This window comes from Citrus clementina, unplaced genomic scaffold (assembly GCF_000493195.1).
Source record: "Citrus clementina cultivar Clemenules unplaced genomic scaffold, Citrus_clementina_v1.0 scaffold_5, whole genome shotgun sequence".
NCBI classification, from domain to species: domain Eukaryota; kingdom Viridiplantae; phylum Streptophyta; class Magnoliopsida; order Sapindales; family Rutaceae; genus Citrus; species Citrus x clementina.
The window spans coordinates 2,587,923-2,611,813 of NW_006262201.1; the positions used below are offsets into that span (position 1 = coordinate 2,587,923).

The window sequence follows — 23,891 nt, forward strand, 5'->3', positions numbered from 1 at the left end:
AGAATTTATGATTTTCTATTAAGATCTGTAATAACCCTTTCTTAATTTTCAATTGTCCTTATGAGTATATGTCAATTTGGATTATTATTCCACATATACATAATGTATAAAGAAAAGAGTAATGATACTGCCACAAACTCTTGTACAAATTTATTTTGTACAAACTGACGTGTCATTAATTCACTGGTTGAATGAAAATATAAATTAATAAAAACAAATTATGTGGGCTAAGTGATATTTAATTCAACCAATCTTATCATGCCTCATCAATTTGTACAAAATAAGTTTATACAAGAGTTTGTGACTGTATCATTACTCTAAAGAAAATTATTGGCATAGAAATTTTTTGCACAAAAAAAAAAATCCAAGATGTTTTTGACTGTTGGCGGCACAATACATAAAGGTGAAATTAGGTTATCGTTTGGATTTTTTCATGAGACACCCTAAGGTTTGTTTAGTTTATGCTTTTGGCCAAAGTTTATAATTTTGTTTCATTTAAGTCCAATTGAATTTGCAACGGCCATCACATGCTGTCTTCAAGCCGAAATTTAGGAGCAATTGCATGTGAAATTGCAGTGTAGTCCCTGGTATTCTATTTTATTAAATTAAAGATATGATTAATTGGATTTACTATGATAAAGCCGCCAACTTTATGTGCATCAAGCCTTATAAGTTTTGTTCTCGTAATTTTGAAGCCTCCGCTCATTAATTAATGATCTCCAAAATTTCTTAATGTTCCAATTTTAATGTTTGAAATTTGAATTGATGTTTGTGGTTTTATTTACTTTATTAAAGAAATTACTTTGTTATAAATGTTCAATTTGACATTCATATTATGATAATTTGTTAGTTACTAAAGTAGCCAAATTAGAAAGTTTTCATAGATGTCAAATTAAATTCAATTTCAAGTTCTCATAATTATTGTGATGCGTATTATTTAATGACATGATGATCTTGTTGTATGAGTATATTGAAATTCACAGATTATAAAATATTTAGGAATTGGTCAAAGGTTGATTAATTAATTTTATAATATATGATCATGATTTGTGGATAATTAATATGCTTGATTAGATATGTTTAGTATATCCAAAGATAGCAAGCGTGTCTAGTTTATGTATAGTTGATTACTAATTATGTGAAATTAAAGTTAAGCATCAATTATGTTTATTGCAGTGTATTGTTGTATCACCAAATAAATTAAGCTTCTTAATTTTATGTCAGTAAGTATTAATAAATTAATATAGGTAACATTAAATAATTTAAATTAGCTGTAGAAAATTTTAAAATATTTTATTCATAATAAAAAATTAGCGATATTATATCATGAATTAATTAATATGTAAATTATTTATTTATCAAAATCATTTTCATTTAATTAAATATTAATTGAGGTTTAATTATTAGTTATCAATAAAAATTAACATGGTATTGTCTTTTTTATGGTCCTGGCCCCCATCTCCAAATTAGAAGCAATTCTCAAACCCGCCCCATACCTAAAAGTTCACATTTGGGGAGCATCCCCAATTTTGTGTATGTATATATGATTTGGTGAGTTACAAGAAGCATTACCAGCAAAAGCACAGAAATGGTTTCGTTTCAGAAGCAAATATGATGCTAAGGAAAGTTTCGTCTTCAGCATAATAACTATATAATATCATAATGAATTGGTGTGCATTAACCATGCTCCAGGTTGATTTGGAAAGTCATGATGCTGTTTCCATTTCAATTTAGACTCCTTGCTTATCAGCCAAATGATTTATAAGTAATAGCCAGTAGAAGTTTTTCTCAAAATGGAAATAAGTTGTCTTACTGGGAGAGTCCACATATGGTATCTAATTTGTGGTGTTATTATTTCAATTGTAAGTTCCCTAATTCTGGCCAATGCACAGATTCAGAAAGTTATATTTGGTGAGTTTTTTTTTTTTTAAAGGTTTTGGATACAACGGCAAGAGATAGGGAAAAACAACAAAGGGAGAGTCAAAACTCCACATTAAGCTAACATTTGAATTTCCATTTATACTTTGCTCCACTCATTCTAATGTTTACTGGCTAATTGTAGTTTATGGTGTAGCATCCAAAAAAGATGACTCATAGAATTTATTCTTTCGGACCACTAAGTAGCTTAAACACACACACACACACACACACACACAAACACATGTACATATGAATGTGTGTGTATGTATATGTATATATATATGTATGTGCGTATATATAATCCTTCCCTAATATAGACATCTCTTTTCTTTTTTTTTCTACATAGACACACTATCACTAGTAGAAAAATAGCCTTCTATGATACTATTTTGGTATCGGCAGCTTGTTTTATTAACACCGAGTTTAGTGTCATTAATCACGGTGCAAGAAATTTACTGACACAAATTTTTTGTGTCAACAATTCTGTGTTACCTTAGAATCAAAGAAATGCTGATTCCATAGTATCAAAATAATTGCAATTCTATACAATCATGTAGATAGTGATTCTATGGTATGAAGCAAGTTTTGATGCTCTAATGTCATTTATGTTCTGATTCAATAATATTGGTATTTACCAATGCTATATTGGTGTCAGCAGTTTTAAAAGTATTTAAAAAAAATAATGAAATGGTCATTATTACAATTGTCAATAAGCTGGAATCAAAACTTAATAATCAACAGTTTTGAACAATGATTATGAAACAAATGTTGGTATCAAAATCCAATAAACTCCATTTAACAATTGCCAATAGGCTCCATTCAGTATTCAATATTCAACTTTCAACATTGAATAACCAAATTGGTTCTATCCAATATTCAGTAACCAAATTCATCAACCACAGTTTCAATAGCACAACAATGCTAAAAACCACAGCTAGTTTCTAATCTAAAAAAACTACAACTTATTTGTCATTACGGCAACCTGAGTGGCAGTACTAAACAATAAAGGCAAATGGAATTGGTGTGCTACCGCTATCATTCTCCATGATCTTCAATGGCGTGAATAATAGTACCAACAACAAGCAACGACAATACTCAATTCCAACAAAATCCACCCAACAAAGGAAAATGGTTCATCAAAGTTTGAAAACCACAAATTTGTTTTACTACACCACTGAGACTATTCTTGAAACCTGGAAGTAGTTCCTACATATAAAACGAAATCAAGAGTAGGCTCCAACTAAAAAAGGCTTCAACAACAGAGAAAGAAGTTCACTATACATACAGATCAAAGTTAGAACTTTAGCCAACCTGTGGCTTCCTTGCAGTAATAGAGCAATCATGATCAAAATGATTCAAATGGCCTTTGACAGCTGAGCACCCATTTAAAGGCAGCAGTGGTTTCTTACGGGATTTTGAAAGTTTTTGAGTTGTTTCTTCCATGGGTGTTACATTTTCAGTGGAATTATCCAGTTTCTCTCCTTCAGAATTCGTACATGATGAATACATCCGCACAATGTTATATACATATGACCACATGTAGATGGCTTCAATCTGAAATATCAATAATAATGAAAAATCAAAATATTGAAAAAGATCCCAAATTAGTTTGCCTGAGATGACTAAGGAACATTCTTAATATGATCCATCCAAATACACCATAAAAATTATCCAAAACTATTCATAGAAGTAAAGCAAAGAATTGAATTGAGTTTATTCTTAATCCATTTCATTAAAAAATACTGCTACTTCAGCAAGCAAACCATTGGTTAAGATTATAAGGCAACAAAGGAACATTTATAACATTTTTGCTCACCTATCTTCATTTGACTCAAATAGAAAGAAGGAGAGCGAGAGAGGGAAAAGAACCTGCAGCACAGCATCCTAAAACAAGGCCCCACAAATCATAAGGAGCTTTTGTAGTTTTTAGAACTATCCATCCAAGTGCTGAGCCAACGATGAATGTAACAAGGATATTTAACGGCATAAACCACCTACATAGTTTTATTTTATTTATGAAAGCTACTTTCAATGAATTGACGGAAGAAAACGAGAAAACATGGTAAGAAGACCAAAAGAATAATTAAAAAAATAGAAGAAACTGCACAGGTTTCGTAAAGAATGCAAACTCACAACATGCCCATGCCTTCAGCTGTCATGTGCTCTGCAAGACTGCTACCAATAAGTGCTGGATTGCAGAAGTAAAACACAACCTGTACAACATTAAAAGAACCAAATCCTTTAACAGCTTGGCAGGCTTTAGTAAATTTTTTTTTGAAGAAAAAATATAACATCATTTGAATTTTTTTTACAGTTAAATTGCAGTGAAAATTACCTTGTTCAAATGCTGGCGTACAAGTCCCCCAATATATCTATCCGATCTAGTGCAAGAAATAAGCCAAGAGCAGTAAGCAGAAGTACCTTTAAAACTGGTATAAATGCAGCAATAAAGAGGTCCAGAATCTTCATAGTGGGGTCTTTAAGTCCTCAGATTATCTATAGTACTTGCTGCAGAGGAAAAGGCATGATATGCTACCACATGAGCAATAGCTTTTATAGAAACAAGCCTAAAATTACTTTAAAAATCAATTTAACATTGTTCGTAATAGCAATTTTACCCATTAAAAACCGATCTTCAAGCAAGTTTGTATTTTTCACCACAAAAATTAAATCTAGACAAATGACCTAAAATAAAATTTTTCTAAAGCACATTTCATATTTCATTAAATTACAAAAAAGGATTGCGTATGACTTGAGAGGAAATTCTGATTGATTCACAGTTTTAGCATAATAAGAATACAGATCACAAATTAAAATCCCAGACAACATACGTGCAAAATCTTTTTCTTTTTCTTTATTGGGAAATTATCATTCGTATACCCTATATTTGCTTTGTTATAAAAAATACTACAACACTTTGAGGGTGTATCAATCCTCCACCCTTAGTTGACAAAATGTATTAGCTGACCACCAAACCGTTAGTTGATGTTTAAAAGTTAACGGAATTACAATGAATTGACGATTTTACCCTTGAAAATTATCACTTGTATACCCTTAAATTCTATATTTATCACTTGTATACCCTTAAATTATCACTTGTATCATATGAAAAGACTAAATTACCCTTCTGACATCATCATACTTAAACGGCAACTAACAGTTTGGTGGTCAGCTGATACATTTTGTCAACTTAGGGTGGACGATTGATACACCCTCAAAGTGTTGTAGTATTTTTGATAATTGAGTAAACTAAGGGTATATAAATGATAATTTCTCTTCTTTATTAAAAAAAATACCAGCCAAAAGGAAAGAAAAGGAAAAAAAAAAAAAACAAATATAGTTAGGTGGATAGATAACGAGGAAGGAGTAAATAAATTATTGCTTGGTTAGATATCATCTCATAGTAACGAATGAAAAGCAGAGATAAGAACAGATGAACCTCGTCTCTCCACCAGTGGCTTGGGGTCTTGGGGCCCATCACGCGTGGGAGAGGATTTCAGTTGGAGGAAGAAGGCGGAGCATCGGGTGGCAACCTGAAAAGCTGGTGGAGGTAAAGGGAGTGAAGGAGACGGGAGCCACCGACACCGAGAGCTAGAACCACGGATCTGAGCTCTTGGGTAGCACACCCAAAGTTAGCGAATTGGTGGATGCATGTCTACTCTCAAAGGCGCTCGTCTTGAGCCGTCTTGTGCCATATCTTGTTGACGCAGGCTGCCCGTGCCAAGGTCCCGCCGTCCGTGTGTTTCAACTTTCAACACCTCGAACAGGAAGTTCTCATCTAGATTTGTAAGGCCAGTTTCTTTGGGAGGCTGAGAGTTTCTGTTTTGTTAAGACTTAAGAGGCTGAGATAGCAAGATAAAAACAAATAAGATTATAATTAAATTAAACGTGAGAAATTACTTTTCTAGCAAAAGCTTAATCCAACGCCTCCATTACTTCTTTTTTATGGATATATTCTTTAATTATTTTTCGTTATTTTACTTCCTGTTCATCAAGTTTGCGATGTTTACAACAATTATTCATTTGAAAAGTTATCCAATAATGTTAATACGTGAAAATTGAGAATATGTATAGCGAAAAAAATTTCTTCAAAAATGAATTATATAATCTTGACTTTGGAAAATGTGGCCAGAACTGCAAAAATGAAGATTAATTAACCTTGGATGACAATGATTAATACCCGTCCATTTCTCCTAAGCTCTGTTTCTTACTTTGATGCGCACATGACTTGACAGCTTCATCTTCCTCTAGCTTCCTTTCGTGAAACGTACTAACAATTAACAGTAGTCTACTAACAAATTAAGATATAATCCAATATCTTTAGTACAAATTCAAATAGTCTCATTTTGACTTTGAGCAAGCTTTTTAATTCCACACTCAGAAACAAAATTTTGTGAATTCACATTATTTAGCAAAATAATTAACAAATTAATTGTGATTATGGTTGACGATCATGTTGATAAGCATCATATACACTATCGTTGCATATTTAGTGAAATGATGCAAGGACGAAGTATCACTTGGCTGTAAGAATTAGTTACCCAACAATTTGTGGAGTTTGTTTTAGATAAAATAAATAAATAAATAATAGAGAGCATAATTAAGCCGACATGGATAGACTAACTTAAACAATATATTGAACACAATTATTATTTTTATTAACTTCCTTTTTCAAGAAGACACTGTACACAAAAGTAAATTAAAACAAAAATCTCTTGTACAGTTCAAGAGATTTTATAAGTTGAACTGAGCCAAATAAAGACATTCACACAATTGATAGATAATGATTGAAAAAATATTATGCTCAAAATATTTTCTTTGTATGTCAAAGAACGAGAGAGTTACAAGCTTATATACAACTATTAAGGTCAGCCAAATCTCTTAGAGTAATGGCTAGACAGGCTGTCCTATTTATGACTACATACATTAAGGAATGAAATCATTTGTACATAAGGAATATTAATATTATCAAGTGATACTTGCTCAAAATAAAGATTGTGTCTAGAATAAGGGATTGCCGATGCCAAATCTTGCCGCTAATAATATTCGGTGAGCTGTAGCTACTGATTGTATGGTTTATCAATGATAACCCATCATTTTATTTAATTAATATAATACGGAAAGAGTAACTCGCACTTAAGTAGTGTAGTTGAGATTTCTTCCGTGTTGAGGGACAATAAAGAGATCCAGATTGTCGCTCATGCTCTCATCATTAACAATACTTATAAGAGATATTGGATAACCCGCAGACCACTCGACCTTCCCTAAAAATTCACAACAACAATTGTATTCATTAATACATATATTAAAATAAAAATTATAAATGACATTCAACTGAACATGGCCTGAGAACCTGGATAAGGAGCTTCCATGTTCTTCAAATTAGAAAAGATATCTTCTAACTTCTGGTGAACCGTAATCGAAATTGAAGTTGCTTTTGTTTCTGGTTTGATAATATGATGTTGATGTATTTATATACGAGTCTTCGTATAGTATAGTGCTGTATGCAATACAGCCCCTTCAACAGTAAAAAGGAAACTTGAACAACTAGTATTTTACCAGTTGTACATTTAATAAATTTTTAAAAATTATTTTTAATGCAGAAAAAATAAAATAAAACTGAAAAAATTAAGGAAATTTTGTAAATATTTAACACAAACAATATTTGAGAGAGAAAAATATTTTTAATTTCAACAAAAGTTAAAAAAATTAAAATAAGCATGTCTCTACTCTTTTGTTTTAATGTCAATATATTAGGTGACATTCCAAGTTAATTTCACATATACCTAATTTTGATTAAACTTTTTCACTAATTGGTTTGCTTATCTCCACTTTCGGATCCACTAGTTTTATGTTTAATATTCCTACTAAACTCGTTAAATATTAATATTTTGGGTCAAATTCCAATTAAATTTATTTCTCGTTAGACAAGTATCAAAATTCCGTTAAACTTTCTCCACATTTGGTTCATGTGTTTCAACTATTATTCTACTAGTTTTTCATTTAATATTTCAACTCGTTTATCAACATTCCAATTATATGGGTTAGATATTGATATTACTTTTTTTGGTTTGATCAGTTCTAAATTTTGGTAATGTTTTTCCATCCATAGGTTCACATGTTTCAACTTATTGGTCCACTAATTTTACGTTTGATATTTCTACTAAATTTGTCAAGTACCAAGATTTATTGTTAGCTAGCTTCCAAGTAATTAACATTATTCGTTGGATAAGTTTCAAGTTTTGGTTGTTCTTTCTCTCTTAATGGTTCACGTGTTTCCTCTAATTTTTTCCCTAATTTTGCGTTGAAAATTGCCATTAATTGGTTGAGATTCCAATTACTAAGGTTAGGTACTAGGTTTGTTTTCTATAACTTTATTTTTTATTTTGTAGATCTCTAATTTTAGTTGTGCTTTCCCCATTTTTGGTTGACGTATTTCAATTGTAATTCCACAGGTTTTGTGTTCGTTATTCCAACTAACTTGGTAAAATTCTAATTATATGGGTTAAATATCAATATCACTTTTGCTTGGTTTGATTAGTCTCAAGTTTTGGTTATACTTTTTTATCTTTTGGTTCACATGTTTCAACTTATTGGTCCACTGGTTTTGCGTTTCATATTCCTATAAAGTTCGTTAGGTACAGTATTATGGGTTAGATTCCAAGTAAATATCATTTTTCGTTAAATGAGTTTCTAATTTTCGTCAAACTTTTTCTCTTAATGGTTCACGTGTTTCATCTAATTTTTTCCCTAATTTTGTGTTGAATATTCCCATTAGCTAGTTGAGATTCCCATTACTGAGGTTAGGTACCAAGTTTGTTTTCTATAACTTTATTTTTGGTTTTGTAGTTCTCTAATTTTGGTTGTGCTTTCTCTATTTTTTGTTGACGTATTTCAATTGTAATTCCACAAGTTTTGTGTTCGTTATTCCAACTAACTCCACATGTTTTGCGTTCATTATTAGAATAAAAGCAACAAGTTCTATCAAAATTTAAGAATGATTACTAGCGCTTTCATGCTCGTGGAGGTGAGAATGGGAGACGCTTGTTGTCTTAAGTGACTATTCTTACCCCACTAAATTTATAAATTTAATCATTCCTTCTCTATATGGTGTTTCCACTCCTAACAATAATTTTCTTAATATTAAAATTGTCAATAATAATAATTACAATTATTATAACAAATAGTAATAATGATAATAATTGATTGAGGATAAATTAATAATTTATAATAACTCATTCTAATTTATGTTCACAAAGTAAACATATTAATAGCAATATAGAATATTCCAATTGTGTTTCATTCATCCAACAAATATCATATTTTGTTTGTTATTCTTCATTTTTATTGTAGCCCATTCTAATTTTTTTTTAATTTTTGTAAATTTCAATTATTTATTAGTGAGCACATAAAAAATTTAATAAAAATTAAATTTCACATTAGAAAGAGCATGCAAGGTAGACTTTTGTAGGGTTTGCAAATCATATTGTAGGTATTTGGAAGTTCACAAAAAGTAAATAATGTTATGTACAGAAATAAGTTCTTGTTTATAACGTTTTGCTGTATTTCAGTGACACTTTGTTATATAAGGTGTTGGATGCTAGGATTAAGTATGGGATTGAACTAATTTTGGAATTAAATATTTATCCAATGTTTGTCAAGCTTAGTTGGATTGTATTAAGGGGGTAGTAATTTAAATTTAATTCTAAAATCATGGGATTAATAATGGTAATTTACGCATGGGTTTAGTTGGGATAAGATTAATGAAAAAAGTTGTCCATTTATGAGATTTTTATTTATATCATTTTTTATTTGCACCTAATATTAATTAATTTTTATTATGATTTACTTAAAACTTATTTATATTTATTATCTATGATCTAATTAAATTAATATATTTACTTGTATTAACTCCGGAGATTAAATGTTCACCACTAGTATATTTAGTAATTTATCGATAAAATTAAATGTTTAATTATTTATTTCGCAAACACACCAATATTACATTATTTCCCTATTATTGCCATCGGTTCCCAAACATCCAAGAGCTGGTTGGCAACAAGAGAAAAAATAGGGGTGACTAATAACGACGACTATGTAATCGTGGCCAATAAATTATTTCACAGTACCTAATTATAGCAACGATTAAATGCAACCTGAAACATGCTGTTGAAGTCATAGTTATGGAAAATTTTACAAACTTCAAATAAGACCAAAAAATTACAAAGAGTAATGTTAAATATCCCAATTAAAATTGTGCCACTATTCAATCACAAATGTAGGATAGGTGACTATAATTTTTCTATAAGTAATGCTTCGGTACTTTTAACAGTGTGATGAGTAAACGTTAATTTTTATATTTTAACTCATGATCGTTAAGAGAAATTAAATTTGGAGTGTGTTTTTCAAATAATGTGACACTTCAAAAATATATATCTCATCCTTCTCCCCGTTCCTCATCAAAAACCACTTTTTCCAATTTTCTCCCACAGGATGCAGGAATGAAGAATGCATGGAAGGAGAAATTACCTATCCAAACATCCATACTTGGAAATCATCAACACAAACCACAAAATTAAGCTATCTTATGAAAAATGTCCATAATGCATAATCAAAACATAACAAGTATTGACAAATTTGAAAACAAAATACATAATAATCATAATTTCTGGGCATAAAACCATGGGATAATCACTGAGGAGGTGGCGGAGATGAAGATGAGGATGGCGGCGAAATCCCGAGAGTCCGGCAGATGAGCTGCTGGTCATCTAGAATCTGCTGCTGCTGTGAAAAAAGACGTTGCTGCTCAGAATGGAAGTGATAGTGGAACGCTGCAAACCGTGTCTGAAGCTCGTTCTGTTGTATAGATATGGAACAAATTAAAACTGTCCATTTATATGGGTAATGAGTAACTACCTTATCTTTTTAATAATTAAAAGAAAAGTATTCCTTTAATTATTGGTAGAATTTATTTTCCAATTCACTATAAAAAATAAATACTCCTAGGGTGAAGAATATAAGTATAAATTGAAATACAAATTTTTTTTCACTTAAAGTGTTTTCTCAAATTTTTTTCCATAAGAAACTCAAAAATGTATTAATGAATAAGTTGTAAAATAGAAAGTGGACAAGCCGTCCACTTAAAAAACAAAGCCTAGCACTATTTGTGCTATACGAAAGTGTACCCAATCACCCCTAAAGTATTTTTCCAACTTTTTCTCGTATTTTTTTAAAGAATACTTAATAGATTAGATATTGTAATATAAAAATTGAAGACAAACAAACATGAATGATGTATCAATAAATTAATGGAGATCTATTACTATATTTGGAGTAAAATTATGAATAAATTAACATAGATAATGAATTTATACCTTTACTCTATAATGCAAATGGTATTATGTTTTTAATTCAATTTAGCACCGTACAAGAAAAGATTACCTTATCGCTTCCAATCCCTCCTTTAGATCTAAGCCACTTCATGAACTTCTTGATCCTTGATTTGCTCCAGAATGTGATAGGAAGTATAATCCTATAAGGCTGAATGTTGTCATATGCAACATTATGGAGATAAAAGATCTGCATGAGCAACTTATAATTAAGAAGAATAATATTATTCATGGTAAGCATATGCTCAGCTTTAGTTGCAGAAACTATGTCACCTGTAGGAAGTGCTAACAAATTCCAATGTATGCTGCTTGTTGTTTCCACTATTTCATTGTCACCAGAATGTGAGTTTGAATTACCCATCCTTTTATCTCTCTTTTTGTACCTTGCCTTTTGTTCGGGAGGAAGGTCTTTGTAGGTTTTCCCAATATGTTTTTGTAACTGTCAAAATGATAATGAATATGTCTTAAAACATAAAAAACCCACAAAATAATATCTATACATGCTACATTTAATGAATATATACTAACCCCAATCGTAACGGACAAATCTAAATTTTCACTTCTCAAACGCTTAACTTCTTCATTGCTGCAAAAGCATAACATCTAATTACTGTTATTTGGTATGGGCGTGTTTCTTTCCCGATAGGTAAATCACAACGACTACTTACAAGTAAGAGACAAATCCATAAGTTGAAGACATTGGAATTGCATCCTGACCATTTGCTTTTAGAATAGGAGCACTTTTTTCTGTAAGCCCCCTGGTAGTTGTTTACGCTTTCGTCGGTGACTGTCCAAGAAAAATTTTAAATAATTAAGTGAAGGATAATTATTCCATCAATATGTATTAATTTTTTTTTAAAAGATGAGTTCCCCCACCTGCTATTCAAAGTCACTGTGTACTCCTTACTTTTTAATCTATTAAACATTCCATATATGGTGGAATTCAAGCACAAATTATAATTTTATTTTATTTTTTTCCTCATTTATACCAATGAAGAAAAAGATGACAAGAATAACAAAGGAAAGATCTTTATTTTTGCCCAAGACTATGACCTCTCACAAACTCACAATAAATGAATGACAGAGTGAAAAAAAATTGTATATAATAAAGGGATGGGATCAAGAGCTCTCATTTCTTACTACAAAATTTACGAAATCTAAATATTTCAACAACATAAAATTTAATGGATAATGATCTTTGCTGCATACATTAAAATCATGACTATTACCGTGCCCTCAACTTTGCGTCATACAAACAAATTTCATCATAAAACAAAGTACAGTGCTTTTTTTTTAATAAAAAAATACATTAAAGGCTGCTGGGAATGAGTAGGGGATGATGGGTTGTAACCAAGATCAAAATTAATGCATTGAAACCAATATGACAAAATCCATACTATGAATTATTATAAACACCTAATAAAGGGTTAGTATATCAGAGGGATTGATACCTGGAATGTACTTCAGCAAAACAGGACCCCTGAAAATAAGAAAGAAAAGTTTTGCTCAACATTCCAAAAAAAAAAGAAGGCCTGCTCTTTTTAAAAAATTATATCGTTGTAACTTACACAAAATTCCACTTAGCACAATCGTAAGGACCAATCGTAAGATTAAGATGAAGGCCTGCTTGCTGCACCAGCTTGATAAACTTCAGCAGATCAGAATTCCCCTCCAAGTAATACTAAAACTAATTAAAACAAAAACAAAAAACAAAAATAGCAAAACATTTACTGAAGAACTTATTTAAAATATTACCCTAGATTTGAGACTACAAGCAAACAGTGCCTTCTGATAAAAACAAATTACATGCCATAAATAAAATTATTACGAGCCCACCAAAGAAATTGTCAGGGTTATAGTGATTACAAACCTTCCCTAACTTTATTTATCTTCACCAATGAAAATAGGTCAACATTTAACATTCTTTTACAACCAAGTACACCAAGTCTTACAATTAAAGGTTTAAGGTTACAAAGCATAGTTACTTAAGACTCTTAGCTTTATCGTAAGGCACCTTAGACAATTCTATTACCACACAAAGACCTGGGCCTATTTCTTATAAACACGGCAAGAATCACATCCAAGGTCAAGCAAATTCAACAACAAGGTCATACGGCATATACCCAGCACATACCCAACTCATTGGCCGATTTGAGGCACAAAACAATAGAATATTATCATAAAACCACCACAATATCACTGGATTCGAATATAAGAATAATATAAATATAATTGTTCAATTCAATCATTACCCCAAATCACGAATACTAGCGAGACTATATTAATTCATGCCACTGGCAGCAGCACATTCTTTAATAAAATCCTTCAAATATAAAAAATCAGCTACATGCGAATCTAGAATTTAAAAGGAAATATACAATAATTTTTTGGAGAGAAGAAATCCCTTTCCACTTATATTGAAGATAATTCAAGAAAATGACAGGCCCCAATTCGCAGATCATCAAAACAAACCCCATTACTTGCAGTTGCTTGATGCTCGATAACGTTACCTCTTTTTTTTTTTCAATTTATAATTTTTTCCTTTTTGTGAATAACAGAATCTCAAGATAAAATATTGCAGTATGACTTAATTGTAACTCTATCGGTTCAAAAACAAAAAATGACAAGCCCTATCAATTATCATTCAATTATCAATCCCTAGAAATCATCTCAATATTTCAAGTAATAATTTCTCAATTGCAAAATCAAATTATTGAAACTGAAATTTCAAGTAATATTCATAAACTAAACTGAAACGTCCTGCATATTTAAATGACATGATAAGATTTTTAATCATATATTAAATTAGAGAGAGAGAGCTCACCGAAATTATTGGAAGACATAAGAGAGAGATACAGCAAGAGTGATAGATTGAAGCTGACGAATTGAAGCTATGAGTGACGAACTGAAGCTGAGAGTGATAGATTGAAGCTGACGAATTGAAGCGAGAGTAACAGATCGAGTAAGCCTGAGTAAATGGCACTCTTTCGACTACATCTTTGCTCTTTGCTGTGATGGGTGGTGAATATTCTTGAATACCAATTTCATTGATCCAAAATTCTAGATGTAGGAGAAAACAATAGCAGAGAGAATATGAAGGCTGTTACTTTGAGGGAGAGAGAGGCATCACAATCCAACGGCTGTGATTTTTTAGATAAGTCAAGTGATGACATAATGACTGGCATATCTGGTCGCCAAAATGAGTAATCAAACATATTAACCATTGGATGTTTCTACTTCTATATAACGGTTGCCCTTTCTTTTAAAGTTATTGTTACGTTCGGAAAACGTGACCACACAATCAAATGTTCTTCTATTGTCAAAAACAATAAATACATGAGTTTCTTTTTTTAGGTTATGTCAATTCAGCAGTTAAGCAGTTAGTGGTTTGTTTACTTATGAGACCGAATAATTAAAATATAAAACAAAAATGATTAATAACGTTTACTTGTTAAAATATAAGAGAAATAAAAATGAAATATATAAATTCACATACTATTTAAATTAAAGAATAATAATAGAGTCATAACTTTTTTTCCAGTCATCACTTTATTTAAAAAAGAGTTGAACTATAGGCACTCCTCTGAAATTCTTAAAAAAAACCCTCTCATGTTATAATTACATTAAAGGATAAATTAATCTAATTATACCGCTATATTTGTCTCGCTAAATCTTTACATCCACACAACTATATCAAAGTGTTTTACATTTTTTTTTGTTTTCTTTTGCATTCTATTTTTTTAATTTAAAAAAATTACATAATAGCTATTTGAGTCACTTCTTAATTCATACATATACAAGAAATTTAATAATTCAAAAATTTGTATAAAAAAAAATTTAGTTGGAGTTGTTTGGAAGAAACTAAATTTTCTTTTGAAATCAGAAAGAAACAGAAAAAAAAAAACAAAACAAAAAAAAGAAGACATTTTGGGAATTAAAGTAGGTAGAAAAGCAGCTTGAAACGTAAATTACAAGGGTGCTAATAGTCTTACTCTTTGAAAAATGCGGCCTGAACTGACAAAATGCCGACCTAACCAATTTTTTATGACGATGATTAATACTTGTTCGTTTCTCCTTAGCTCTGTTTCTTACATTGATGCATACATGACTTAAAAGCTTCATCTTCCTCTAGCTTCCTTTCGTGAAATCCAATATCTTCTGTAGAAATTCGAATAATCTCATTTTGACTTTGAGTAAGCTTTTCAGTTCAATTATCTTGCTGTAGTTTATTTTTGTATTTGCACAAAATAATGCAGTCAGAACAAAATAATTATGTAACCCGAAGCAATTCCTTCCATCTCTACGATATTAACAAAAGCCAAAATTTTCAACCATAATTACAATTAATTTGCTACTTAAACAACGTGAAGTTACAAAATTTTGGTTTCTAAATGCGGAGCTAAAAACCTCTAGCATCAATATATTGGGAATTGCGCCCTCATCGTCTTAAGATTATTTGTTAATAATTATGTAGAAAGGAAAAAAGATGGATGATTTCAATTTCCACCAATCGATATGCATGCACGAGTCTGAACTGAGACTGAGAAGACTATTAGTACAGTGACGGAGGAAAATAATCTACTGAAGCACCGAGTTGCCCATTTGGATTTTTCGGAGAAGGTTGATCTTTAAAGTTCATTGTTTATTCAACCAACCACAAAAAAATTTATTATTTATTCAACCAATCATAAACAATCTTTTGTATATTAAATTTTTTTTTAAAAGTTCCAGATGAAATGATATTTTGAATATTATCTGCAATATTCACGTGATTGGTACCACATTTTTTATTTTCTTATTAACAAAATTATTTATTTCGTAGGGACCGTATTCACGCTTCCAAGTTTCTCATACATATGCAATTTAACCATTGCGGTTGATTAGCATTTGAGTTTTGACATGGGAAGCGGTAGGGATGGGAATAAAATCCGGATCCGCATGTTAAATAATGCAGATTTACATGTAAGAAATTAAAATCTGCACGGATCCGAATCCAAATTTAAATATAAGTGCATTCAAAAAATCAGATATTCTGCTAATTTTTATATTAAATTAAAAAAATATATATTAACTTTAACTTAAAAACAAATTTAACCCAACTCTCACATTCACACGCGCTCACAACACTTTTCCAGCAGCCACAACCCACAAACCCCTAACACCCAAATCCCCCTAATTCCGTAGGATGTCGCCGTCTGCCTCACGGCCTCGCCTAAGCCTTGTGTCCAAGCCTCGATCTAAGTCGGTCGCTGTCGTTGCGCGCTGCACGCCTCGATCTGAGTCGGTCGCTGCCGCTGCACGCTGCACGCCTCGATCTGAGTAAGTTGCTGCCGCTACACGCTCGATCTGAGTCAGTTGCTGTCGAATCCTCGCCATCGAAGAAGCCTCTCGCTGTCGAATCCTCGCCCTCGGAGAAGCCTCGTCTAAGCACTTTAATTAAAATGGTCTTGGCAAGCCTTGTTGAATCCTTTGGCCTTTGTTGATTCAATTTAGTTTAATTTTGAATAAATTTCTTTGCTGATTCGTTTCATCACTTTAATTAAATGCATTAATTTTCAATATAATGTAAATGTTTAATAGGTTTTGGGATTAGGTTTTAATTTGGAAAATTGTTGAATTTTTAAATTAAAAATTTAAATGAAATCTTGGTGAAACCTGTTGTCATCTGCCGGTTAACATAGCTAGTCTCTGAAATAATTTCTTGATTCACTAATTATGAGTTCAAATTTGATGCAGAATGGGCAACCAGCCTACTGCAAACAAATCTTCTGGAACAGTTCAGATGAAGGGACAGCCAATCCAGCAAAACAGTTATAAACAACTCTAAATAAATTCATATACGCATAGCAGCTAATTACAGTCTTGATACTTCATTAGGTTTTTGTTAATTTTCTATACAGTTGTGCTGTGCATTAAAGTTTTGTTAAATGAAATCGGTAGGTGAGGATTAATTAATCAATTAATTAAGATCCAGTTAATGTAATTAATTTTATTTGATTTTTTTAATTCGAGTTCTAAATTAATCAATTAATTTAGATTCATGTGAAATTGAAGTGAATTAGTTTCGATCTGTTTTTCGTCCTATGTTTGTCTGTGTTTACTCTTACTTTTTTTTTGTTTAAATTTTCGTTTTCTTATTGTTTACTGAATAAATTTCTGAGCTGTATTTGAGTATGATTGATTTGTGATTTTAATTTGTGACTTTTTTTTTTGGAATTTAAATCTGAATGCTTTTTAAGTTGAATCTGATTGTGTTGGGCTGCGATTTAATTGAGTGATGAGGGAGCGCCAAATTGTGAGAGCCAAATATTCAATAACCGATAAATTATATTTATAAATATTAATAGCGATGGCACATAAACAATTAATTCAAGAACTTGCCCATAGTGATTAATTTAAAGAGTATAAGTAACATTGCAGTACAGTTAGCCCTTGCGTGTTTAATTAGCAATTGAAAACTAATGTTGCTGATGAGGTAGAACATTATAACACTGTTGCTGATGAGGCAGCTGGTAATTCTTCTGGTGAAGATATTAAGACTATTAAAGCTGAAATGTAATTAGAGAAATATAATGCATTCCCTTAGTTTGCTTTTTGTTTTTGATATTTGTTTGGCTAATGCTTTGCTTAGATTACTTTTTGTTTTTGAGATTTTATTGGCTTAGTCATGGGGTATTGTTTTCTCTTCTAATTTCTATTTTTGTTGTTATGGGATTTTATTGGCTTACTTTTTGTTTTTGAGATTTATCCAGTGCTTTCAATAAATCATGGTCGATTTACTGTTAATTAATCAAATTTAATTTACCCAAATTACTCATGTACACGATCAAAATAATTATAATTCCATGATATATATACACGCGCGCACACAAACAAAATGTAATTAACTTTGAAATATAAAATATTTAAAATAATCACCGTACTAACAATTCACAAATCAGATTTTATATAAATAGACGCAATAATGTTAATCTAGCGAATCCAGTCATAATAATTTGATTTTCATTTATATTAATTATGTCAAACCATGCTATTTTAATAAATAGCACTTGAGAATATATATATCCAACATGTAAAATTTCAAAACAATATTTGCCAAAATCTGATGAAGAGAATATACACGCACGCACATATATAATCGTACAGCAGAAGGATAAATAAAAGAAAATGAAGTTTCAACAGTTGAATAATGCAAATTCATTTTTTTTTAACAAGCATTTTATTGTTTAATTAAAAAATTCGAAAACCGATTGGTCTTATATACATGATAAAAACTCACCGACGCCGAACCATATTCATTTAAATTAGTTTTCAACTGAGATTTGAATTTTAAAATTATATAAACAAGCACGCCCAATTTTTTTTTTTAAAAAGTAGTAATTATAAAATATTTATGTCGTCCTCTAAAAAACCAATTTACAATCTATAAAACCAATTTACAATCTATTTCAACATAAGGTATATGGGTTAACAAGTCCCAATATTGTCCTCCATCCTTTCTGCACTTCTCTTCTATCAACCGACATCTCCAGATGTCTAATTGCAAAAGTGAGGAAGGCAGGCCCTTCTCCGGAAAGTATTTGAGCTTGGGACATTCCCAGAGATACAATTCAGTGAGGTTTTGAAGATCAACAATTGAAGAAGATAGGCGTTCCAGATTTGGAAATTTATAAATGCTCAGAGATGTTAGAGAGGCAGGAAGAGGAAGCGCGGTCCCTAATCTTTTGTCCTCTAGTGGAAATGACGCCATGTCGTCATCGCATCCTCTGATTTCAAGACGTCGCAGAGAGGAGAATCTGTGAAATCCCCGTCCCCGCTCAATCATTGACTTCCAAATCTCCATATTACCCCAAATATCAAGTGACTGAAGGTTGGTGGGGAGGCCATCTTCTTCTTCAAGGCTTGGAAGCGCACCTCCTTTTCCTATTGTTAATTCTTGAAGAGAGCTCAGATTGTGCATTCCCTTGGGTAAGGCCTCTAGTCTCTTACAATTAGATATCGCCAGCCTCCTGAGTTTCGCACAAGGCAATCCCCCTTCGGGAAAGGACACCAGATTTTTACAACTATCTATGCTGATTGTTTCAAGAGATGTGTTGTTGTCCAACCTTTCTGCTATTGACTTCAACTTTGAACAACTCCAAACAACGAGGGACTTAAGAGACGAAGGTGGATTGCCAACTTCAAGGGACTCAAGCGTGGCAGGTAACTCGTTTTTTGAAAATATACATGTCAGAGATGGACAACTAATAATTTCTAAGTGCTCGAGAAGAGATGAGGTGTACCTTCTGCTGCTGCTGCTACACTGGATGCCCTCTTCCACTGTCAAAGTCCTTATATTATCACAATCTCTGATGCTCAACTTCTTAAGGCTCGGTGGCAGCTGGACAGCAGCAACATATGTCAACGAATGGCAATTCAGAATATTCAAGATCTCGAGAGACGAATTGGTGTCGCACATCCATGCCTCTGGTAACGATTTCAGTGCACCACAATACCTAATCTCAATTTCCTTCAACTTGGAAGGCAGAGCAACCTCAGGAAAGGAAACAAGGGAACTGCACTTCCAGATTTCTATCTCTCTCAAGGAACTGAGGCTGAACGATGATTGTGGCAGCTTCACAAGGCCTTCGCAATTACTCAATCTTAGATATTCAAGTCTGCATGACAACTCGCAGAGCTGCTGTTGTTGGTCTTTCTTTTCCTCCGCCACCAAGGATTGAAGTTTGGGACAGCTTGTAATCGTCAGTCTTTTGAGAGAGCAAATGTCTTGCAGTAATTCGTTATGACTCTTCCATATATGTGTTTCATTTTTAATATTTTTTATCTCCAATTCTTCCAGTTTTGGTATTCGCGGCTTCAATGGCCCTGCGAGAAACACTTGATTTGATGTATCTCTACAAACCACTGCATTCTGTGAGCCGAGATGATCAATTGCACTTCTCCACACAACCTTTTTACATCCACGAATTACCAATTTGCAAAGAGCTGGAAGACTCCTAATTGAAATTGACAATTCTTCGCATTGTTCAATAACAAGCATCTCCAATGCAGGAAGCTGCTCTGGAAATGTTCCTTGCAGTTTAGAACATCTTAAAATGTGAAGCTCTCTCAATTTAGGAAACCCTTCAACTCCCTGACTGGATCCATGAGGAAACCACTCTTCCCACTCTTGCAGGTCTTCAAAATGAAGAGTCTCCAAGCATGTAAATGGAATTTGAGAGTCATCCCCATAGAACTCTGAACCCAATCTCTTTACTCTACTCATTCCACGCACTGTAAGATGCTTCAGAGAGGGCAGTTGGCCGACTGACGGCAGGGCAGTACACATGCCGCAATCTTCAAATTTAAGTGTTACTAAATTTAAGAATGAGGAATCTCCTAACCATGTTGGAAATTTTGTACCTCCATAGCCACAGATGCCAAATTGTTCCAGATTTTTATGGGGTTTGAGCATGTCAAGCACACCCATTTCAGTTTCTGCCTCCCTTGAAGATGAACCATCGGTGCTGCAAGTCCAATTAAGCGATAATTCTCTAAGATTCTTCTTTCCATCCAACCGAGCCTCCTTTGCATCACCAATGTCTTTTACATTCTCTAATTTTGAAATTTTAAGTGTCCCCTGAAGATGTATCAATGACTTTAGCTCTCGTAACCCAGAACCATTGTCTTTTCCCACAGCAAAATTACCCAGCGTTTGAAGACAAGTCAGCTTACCAATTCCTAGTGGCATTTCCTCCAAGGAATCTGTATTTGAATTATTGAGATGATGCAATTTGATGAGATTTCCCATGTCTGCACACAACTTCTTCAGTCGTCGACAGCCCTCCAAAAGAAGGGTGTGCAAGTTGTAAAGCTTGCTGACTGATTCAGGCAGAGTTTTAATCTCAGTTCCAGACAGGTTAAGGTGCCTTAAATACCTCAAATCACCAACTGAATCCGGCAGCTCGGCGATGCAATATCCACGCAGAGAGAAGACCCTTAAGCTTTGGAGTTTGAACAACTTAGGAAGAATGCTATGAGCCAAGTATCCATGCCGACTATTTAACATCACTGGTAAAAAAGTTCTCAAATGTTGGATATCATACAATTTCTCAAACCTTTGAACGCCATCATAATCTCCACGAATGTACGACAGATAACGAAGATTTCTAGAAAAACATTGTTGCTTGTTAACCTCCGAGGTATACTCCAGTGTGAAGTATGTCTCCCCTGCAGCCCAACGGGCAAGGTCGTTGATAAGATCGTGCATAACAAATCGTGATATACTGTTGCTCGATTGCTGGAAAAAAGATCTTCCACGTAGCTCTTGAAAGAACTTTCGACCGAGATCTTCACTAGGATTCCCACTCTCTCCGTGATTCAAGAAACCCACAGCACTCCATAATAAAATTATCTCCCCCTCTTCAAATTCATAATCCTTTGGAAACAATGAGCAATACGCAAAGCATTGTTTCAAAGGTGCCGAAAGATAATAGTAGCTCACTCTAAGCGCCGGCATAATGTCACATCTCTCTTCTTGCAATTCCCATATCTTGGTACTGAGCACTCTCTCCCAATCACATCTGTCATCTTTTCCTCGCAAAAGTCCTCCAAGTGTTTGCGCTGCCAAGGGCAAGCCATCGCATTTGGCCACTATCTTCTTGCCAATTTCCTCCAATAACTTATCTGACCCCAAAGAGTGTTGAGCGAACACAGACAGACAATCATCATTTGACAACTTTTTCAATTGATAAGCCCGAACAGTCCCCATGATGGCTGCAACCTCTTGATTACGAGCTGTGACAATAATCTTACTTCCCGGTGCGCCAGCTTCAAATGGAGGTCTGAGTCGATCCCAATCATTGTAATTCTCATTCCAAACGTCATCTAAAACAAGCAAAAATTTTTTTCCAGATAACTTCTTCTTCAGCTCCTCTTGAAGCTTATTCAAGTTGTGATTATCCACGTTCTGGTCAGGAACAATGGATATCAAGATTGTTTTTGTTAGCCTGAAAACATCGAAATCATCAGAGACACAAGTCCATGCCTTGAGATCAAAATGATCCTGCACTTGCTTATCATTGTAGACAAGCTGAGCAAGAGTGGTTTTGCCCAGCCCGCCCATACCTATGATAGGAATAACAGAGAATTCACCATCGTTGCTTAAATCATCCCTCAAAAGCAGTTCTACAACATCCTTCTTTTCTGTTTCTCTGCCATATGCTTTGGCTTCCTTCACCAAAGAAGTTGTCTCTCGCCTTTGCCTGTCTTTTATGGTCCTCCCACCTGAACTTACGTTCAAACCCAGCGAATCCTTCTGAGTTACAATTTCTTGAAATCTGCCGTTGATCTCTTTGATTTTGGACATTATGGCGTAATCGAACTGAATCGATTGTGGAGCAAAAGTGGTGCAGCAAGTGGGAATGAGCTTCCGAAACTTACTTGTTCTTGTACGACTGCTACTGGGTTGATCAAGAGCAGCAGCAGGTTCTCCATTTCCAAGCAGCAACTTCCTCCGGAAAACCTCAGTTTGAAACTCATCCAACAGGTCCTCAACATCATAAGCCAAGTTCTGAAGCTCGCCAAGCCACAACTTCACAGACTGATCAGTCGTTTTCTTCTCCTCAGCATCAGCAAGCACCGCCTTGATCATCACCAACATATTCTTCCACTTCTTTAGGTCGGCCTGGATTTGCTCTTGGCGTGCAAACAACCGAATCCCCTCTGAAGCTAACTTATTGACCAGCAAATCAACGGAAGCCGTAAGGATTGCCTCTCCGATGATTGACATTTTTTTTTTGTTTTTGTTTTGCAAAGAAAGAAACAGAATTTTGAGTTTTGAAAAGCAAAATGAGAAAATTGAACAGTAAGTGTGGAGGGTCAAGCAAAATGCGCGTAACAAGTCTTCCGCTTGTTGTTTATTCCAGTAAAGCTAGAATAAAAACAGAGCCCACCACCCATTAATAATAATTGAGCAATTCACCAACCACCAATCACCAGTCACCACTACTCGTTACCATGAATATAATAAATTGCAACTTGATATTTGCAGGGTCCAGCAACATTGACCCAGTGTCCGGGTAAATGCTGATAAATCAAAACGTTTATCTCTCTCTCTCTTTTCCATAAAATTACTTTATTTATTGAATTAATTTCCATGCTAAAACGAAGACTTAAAAGTGCACTACAATTTTTTATAATCACAATGATAATTCTTACTATCATGTTATCTTAATGTCGTGTCAAAATAAATTATAACAAAGTTTTTTCTATATGAATACTCTTTTCATTTATAAATTTTTCAGTTTTTAATATTTTTCTCACTCTTTTAGTCTTAATATTTGTATTCCTCTCTTCAAACTTTCTTAATTATTTAATTTTTAAAGAAAAATCTAAAAAAAAGTAAGAAAAACATTATACTTAGAAAATAATGAATATTTTATGGGTATAATACAATTTTGTCTCACCTATAAATTTGTTGTTTAGCAATTAGTTTGAGAATTTTAAAAAATTATTTACAGTAGGATAAATTTTTATTTAATTTATTTTTTCACAATATTGTATCTTAATTAATTAAGTTGTTATGTTTATTACAAAAATTTT

At 32.9% G+C, this 23,891-nt stretch overlaps 1 protein-coding gene and 1 long non-coding RNA gene across 3 annotated transcripts; both read right to left on the bottom strand.

The window, feature by feature from the left end:
* Nucleotides 1-10,376: 10,376 nt before the first annotated feature.
* Nucleotides 10,377-14,373, bottom strand: LOC18042955. 2 transcript variants are annotated; one of them, XR_002905498.1, is made up of 8 exons: nt 14,134-14,373; nt 12,878-12,939; nt 12,761-12,789; nt 11,978-12,096; nt 11,838-11,895; nt 11,583-11,748; nt 11,362-11,499; nt 10,377-10,776 (listed from the first exon to the last, which is right to left on the bottom strand). It is a non-coding gene; the product is annotated as an uncharacterized LOC18042955 (long non-coding RNA). The 2 variants fall into 2 exon arrangements; XR_002905497.1 differs by lacking the exon at nt 14,134-14,373 and having other exon boundaries at nt 12,878-12,992.
* Nucleotides 14,374-18,710: 4,337 nt separating this feature from the next.
* LOC112098420 (putative disease resistance RPP13-like protein 1) lies at nt 18,711-23,095 on the bottom strand. Its single transcript, XM_024184710.1, has one exon. It carries the CDS (start codon nt 23,077-23,079, stop codon nt 18,733-18,735), a length of 4,347 nt encoding a protein of 1,448 aa, XP_024040478.1. The 5' UTR covers nt 23,080-23,095; the 3' UTR covers nt 18,711-18,732.
* Between the last annotated feature and the right edge of the window lie 796 nt (nt 23,096-23,891).

Excerpts from the sequence above, each read along its gene's own strand:
- LOC112098420 (XM_024184710.1), bottom strand. The coding sequence starts at position 23,079 with ATGTCAATCATCGGAGAGGCAATCCTTACGGCTTCCGTTGATTTGCTG.